Raw genomic sequence first — 6290 nt, 5'->3', positions numbered from 1 at the left:
ACACAATGACTCCATCATCACTATACTCTATCTCTATTCCCTTAATATGGCCAATCCAGGTAGTTGTCCCAGCCTCAAAAATCTAATTGCTCCTGGGGAGGAAAGCTATGGCAAATCTAGACAGCTTACTAAAAAGCAGAGACATCACCCAGCCAACAAAAGTGCATCTAGTCAAGGCTTTGGTTTTCCAGTTGCAATGGATGGCTGTGAAGGTTGGACCATGAGGAAGGATGAATGCCAAAGAACGGAGGCCTTTGAACTCTGGTGCTGGAGAAGACTCCTGTGAGTCCCTAGGACTGCAAGGTGATCCAACTGGTCAGTCCTAGAGGAGATCAACCCTGACTGCTCTTTAGAAGGCCAGATCCTGAAGAGGAGACTCAAGTACTTTGGCCACCTAAGGAGAAGAAAGGACTCCCTGGAGAAGAGCCTCATGCTGGGAAAGATGGAGAGCAAAAGAAGAAGGGAAGAGAAGGAGGTGGCTGGATGGAATCACTGAAGCAGTCGGCATGAGCTTAAATGGACTCCGGGGGATGATAGAGGACAAGAGGGCCTGGAGGAACATTGTCCATGGGGTCACAATGGTTTGGACATGGCTTCGCAATTAACAAAAATCTTCACTCCTAAGGGCCAGCATTGATAGGTGGAGAACATTTAATCCAATCTATGTTTGCCGGTGCTGTGATTCCTACTTCTAGCACCTTTTGCATTGATCCATTGTTGACCTTGATGATCGTCTGTTATTTGTTTATCTTCTTTCAAATTATCTCTTGTAATTAGACTCCATCTCCTCCTCTCCAGGGGAAGCAGGCTTCAAATGAGGATTGCTTAAAAGCAATTACATTTTGATATTGGAGATCTGTACACATAAAATATGGTACCACTTCCAATTAAAAAATAGTAATGAATTTTACGTCCTGGGAGACAGAAGAGCTAAGCAGTGCTATTGTATCTACCAGCGCGACTGGGGTACCAGAGGACTGCAGCACAAATCTGTCGGCAAGCTTTTGTTAATGTCTCTGGATTCTCTTGTGAGACCAGATAGATCAACAACCAGGGTTCAAAATCTGAAATTTGTTATAGTTAGATTAACAGTGTTGGAAGGGACCTTGTAGGTCATCTAGTCCAACTCCCCACCCAAGCAGGAGACCCTACACCATTTCTGACAGATGGCAGTCCAGTCTCTTCTTGAAGGCCTCCAGTGATGAAGCTGCTACAATTTCTGTTCCATGGGTTGATTGTTCTCCCTGTCAGAAAATTCCTCCTTATTTCCAGGTTGAATCTCTCCTTGGTCAGTTTCCATCCATTGTTCCTTGTCTGGCCTTCGGGTGCTTTGGAGAATAGCTTGACCCCCTCCTCTCTGTGGCAGCCCCTCAAATATTGGATCACTGCTATCATGTCTCCCCTGGTCCTTCTCTTTATGAATTCCAGGATCTAGTTGGGGAATCAGGGGAAGGATTTCTGAATCTGTGTGAAGACTGATGTCATGAAGTAAGCAAATATTATTACTTAGGAGTTCCAAAAAGTACTTTTTCAAGAGGTAACTGGGCAACCTTTGTTATTCCTTGAAGATATCTTGCTTCTCATCCAAGAAGCTTCTCCAGAACGTCTTCAGGGAAAAACAAAGGAAGTCCTGATACTTTCTTGGGGAAAAAAAAACCTTTGGGACAACCAAGACCTGGAAGACTGAGAATCTCCACAGACTTTTAGCCATGCTCTTTGGGATGAACATCCTTCCAATGATGTGGGAGTATGAACAGATTTTCAGGGAAAAATTGCAGACTACAGGAACCATTTGCACTACTCAGATGACCCTGAGGACACAGATAAACCTCCAAGTGGCCTCAAGAACTCTTGAAGAATGCAAATGACCAGCTATCTGCAAGGAATATAAATCCTTCCATTCTCTACCATCCTGTCAGTGGATGAGAAGTGAAACATCTTCAAAGAAAAATAAGAAAGTCCAGTTGCCTCCTGAAAAAAGGCACCCTTGGGACAACCATGACCTGGATGGCTAAGAATCTCCACAGACTGTCACGTAGGAGTGATGGGCAGTAGGACACCATGTTTCTTTCTACAATGACAAAAACCCTTGATTTATTCAATTAACCGCTCTACGATTTACAAAAGAGAGAGAACGAGAGTCTTTGTTATGGTTCTTTGCACGGTCGGCCGGGTGTTCAAACTGAATTTGGCATTTTTATCTACCTCTGGAGTGAAATTGATTTCCAGCCAGAGATGTTTGCGATTTTGGTTTAAGCGAAGTTTCTCCTGGGATGGGACAACAGAGAAGGAAGTGGTGGAGGCTCCAATTTTACTATTTGTAGGTGAGGACCAGGCTGAGCCCAAGGAGGAGTCAAGCGTGTCATCCATCTTGAGTTCCTTCACCCCCACAAGAGTCAAGCCTAGCTTGAATTCCGTTGCCTGTTATCTACCGCCGATTTGCTTTTACCATTAGTAGTTCTGATTCTATAGAGAGTGTTAGCATACAATAAACCTGTATATTCATTTGAATTGCCTGGACTCTTGATTTCAAGTGCTTGACTATCATCTGTCTGTCTGTCTATCATCTATCATCTATCTATTGTATCTATCTATCTATCCATCCATCCATCCATATAGGATCTATCTATCTATCTATCTATCTATCTATCTATCTATCTATCTATCTATCTATCTATTGTATCTATCTATCTGTCCAACCATCCATCCATCCATCCATCCATATAGGATCTATCTATCTATCTATCTATCTATCTATCTATCTATCTATCATCTATCATCTATCTATCTATCATCTATCTATCTATTTATCATCTATCTATCTATCTTTCTGTCTATCCATCCATCCATCCATATAGGAGATGAATATCTATCTTTTGTCTGTCTGTTAATCCATCCATCCATCTATCCATTCATCCCTCAGTCCAACCATCCATATAGGAAATGACCAGGCTGAGCCTGAGGGAGGGATCAAGTGTATCATCAGTCTCGAGTCCCTTTGCAGGGACAACTAAGTGCAGCCCACCTTGAATTCAATTGATTCTTCTCTTCAGCCATTAGTAGTTCAGATTCTTGTAGAGAGCTTTAGCCATTAGTAGTTCAGATTCTTGTAGGGAGCTTAAGCTTGCAATAAACCTTTATGTTCATTTGAACTGCCTGGACTTCCAGACTTACTCTGCATTTATCACTGTAACTCTGATGCACTCCCCTGATTTTCTAAACTAAGTACATCTGTATTTCCTTTTCTCCCTCTTCCCAGGTCTAGCCAAGCCAATGGGTTTAGTTGAAGGCCCAGGAGGTTTGGGCCAAGGAGGAATGGCTGCCACACTGAGAGACGACAGCCATGAATCTGAAACGAAATATGAAGAATATGGTTACAATGCGCAACTGAGCGATCGGATTTCCTTGGACAGATCTATTCCAGACTATAGACCCAAAAAGTAAGTAAGCTCTCTATGTGACTAACCATTGGTGAAAATTACTCAGTTTTCTGTACTTGTTTTGCATGGATCCTAAAAGTTGAATGAATTATAGACTGGGAAATTATAATTTCTAGCTATTGCGGTCCACCAACAGCCAGCAGAGCTGGCAGCAGATTCAGACAGTGAGGAGGTTGGGGAGGAACATGGGCCAGTCCTGGAGTCTGGGGAAGGCTCTGATGAGGGCTCTGTGTAGGAGGCAGAGAGGGGGCCAGAGCCGTTATCAGCTGCCTTCAGAGTCAGACATCAGTGAGGCAGAAGAACAGCTGGAGCCTGTTCCCAGTGTGCGCATGTGCAGAGTTGCCAGATGAAGAGAACAGCTAAAGAACAGTAGTTGACTTGGGAGTAAGGCCACAGGTGGATGATGAATGGCCCCTCCCAGAGGAAATAAAAGAGGAGCAAAAGGGGAGTGGAATTTGCAGGAGACCATTAGTTCGCTTCATTGGTTCATGACTCTCCAAGACTCCTTGCCAAGTTCTGCAGATATCGGCCTGGCAGCTCTCCAAGCCAGAGAAGGTCTGTGACTGTAAATCCTCCCTTGAAAGACTTTGCTGGATGTGAATGAGCAGAATTCACAGTCAATTAATAAAATGGTTTTTTTTGTCGGGACGAGGAGTTTGCTTCATGCTCTTGGGAAGCCTCGGTCAGAACAGTAGCATACAAATACTGAAAAATTATCATCTGTATGGCATTGTTAGGATTCTGGTTTTTCTCCTTTGTTTCATACTGTTTTATGCCTGTCTTTTGTTCTTCTTAATTCCTGTATCTATTAACAAGGAGATGTTTGGTTTTTCTTGGATTACAAATTAAGGACACTACGGATGGCTACCTGTGTTTCATCTGTGGGCTAAGGTGCCTTTTATCTAATCATTGCCCTTGCTGTGGCTTTTCCTTCTGTCTCCCAAGCTGATTCCCACATACTTATGGGGCCGTGTTGGCAAACCTATGGCAGTGTGCCAGAGGTGGCACACAAAGCCCTCTCTGTGGGCAAAGGCACTGTTGCCAGCTGCTCTTCTGTTTTCTGACATGCATAGATATGCCAGCCAGCTGGTCTTTGCGGGCACCAGAGTGGCAGAAAACGGCCTGAAAATGGCCTGAAAATCTGCCAAAACCGCCCCCAAAACAGGCCATTTTCTGATTGTTTTTCAGGCCATTTTTTAGGCTGGTTTTTGGAGCGCCTGAAAACGGCACGAAAAACGGTCTTCGTGGGTGCCAGAGCACTAGAAAACAGCCCCCAAAATGCCCACAAAACAGGCATGTGCACCGATCAGCCGATCTTTGGGTTTCCAGTGCTCTGGCACACACCTAACATGCATTCATGCGCGTCCCAGTTTGGGCGCTCGGTGCTGAAAAGGTTTGCCATCACTGTTATAGGGGAAAGAGTGGCTGAGCCTGGGGTTGGAGTCAAGAGAGGAACTAGCCTGGAGTCCTTAGGCTCTCACAAATGGTCTAAGTCTTGCCAGAGGTGCGGCTAGAGGGAGGGGGATTTCCCCCCCTCCCTTGGACAAGCGGCTTGAGAAAATTTTGCTTTCGCCCTCAGGGGAAGGAGGAGGGGGGAGAGCCAACTAATGATGCCTCACCCTTATAAAAGTGACTTTCATCGGACTTAGCTCCAGAATCTATGGGTGAACTGAGAACTTTTTGAATTTTTAAAACTTTATTATGCCTCTGAGCCCAAAGCTGGCAGGGCAAGATGGCACACTTCCGTTGTCTTCATGAACTGTGAAACCTGACTCCACCTCTAAAATTCAGGCTTCCGGTCTTTGTCTCCGAGCCACCCAGAGGAATCTTTTGTGGATTGTTCTTCTTTGAACTCTTTGGGGAAAAAAACTTTCATCTACTGCTAGACTGACTAAAGAAATCCCCATCTGTTTGGATCCTCTGCCTTCTGGATTCGCCTGCCTGCTCTACTTCTCCAGCTGCCCAGTCTCTATTTTGACAGACTTCCTTGCTTTAAAAACCATGCCTCCAAAAAGACCACCTCCTGGAAAGCCTGGATTTGCTACCTCTGCCCCAACGTCTGCAACGTCTAGCCCAGCTACACAGTCAAAGATAACAGAACTGATGCAACCCAAGACTACAGAGATAGACTTTCAACAAATGCTTCAACAAATTCTACAGGGCCAGGAGGAAATTAAGAAACAGTTAAGGGAAATGAAAGATGAAATTAGACAGAACCAAGCCCAAATCTTTAAGAACTCACAGAGACTGGATCTTGTGGAGGGTGGGGTGGCGGAGGCGAGGGGGGGGGTAGAGGCTTTACAGAAGGGGAACAAAGAACTTGACATCCAACAAATGAAAATAGAGTTTGAGAGAATGTCCTTTTATCTTAGATTTCAAAATGTAATAGAAGCAGATGGGGAAAACATAAGGGACATTATGACTAATATTTTAGCTGAATACATACACAAAGATAAACAACAGATGGATTGGGAGATAGACCTAGCTTATAGAGTGAATTCAGCATATGCCAGAACACATAATGTACCCAGAGAGGTTCACATTAAATTTCTTAGGAAAACCACAAGAGATGAAATACTGGGTGTGCAAAGGGGGCAAACATTGACATACTGTGATAGGGAGATAACCATTCTAAAGCAGATTCCCAAAAAAATTAGGGAAAAAAGGAAAAATTATTCGCAATTGGCGAATAAATTATACCAGAAGGGGGTGTGGTTTAGATGGTTGATGCCTGAAGGTATGCTAATATTCTGGGAGGAGACAAGAATCAGAATTAATACACCCATAGAGGCACAGGCCTTTATGGAAAAAAACAAAGCCAACCTAGAAAAAACAGAAGATACTACAACG

The 6290-nt window shown here is 44.0% G+C and overlaps 1 protein-coding gene across 1 annotated transcript in view; it reads left to right on the top strand.

The window, feature by feature from the left end:
• Positions 1 to 6290, top strand: part of LOC309399061 (polypeptide N-acetylgalactosaminyltransferase 9-like) — a gene marked incomplete at its 3' end in the record, with an annotated part of 67082 nt that overhangs the window by 33770 nt on the left and 27022 nt on the right. The window contains exon 2 of the mRNA XM_081966526.1: positions 3260 to 3440. Within this exon, the coding sequence (XP_081822652.1) occupies positions 3260 to 3440 (181 nt within the window). The remainder of the gene's footprint in view (positions 1 to 3259; positions 3441 to 6290) is intronic.

This window comes from Natrix helvetica (assembly GCF_964273705.1).
Source record: "Natrix helvetica genome assembly, chromosome: 14".
Lineage (NCBI taxonomy): Eukaryota > Metazoa > Chordata > Lepidosauria > Squamata > Natricidae > Natrix > Natrix helvetica.
The sequence above is the reverse complement of the archived record's forward strand: the minus strand, read 5'-3'. Positions and strand labels throughout refer to the sequence as shown.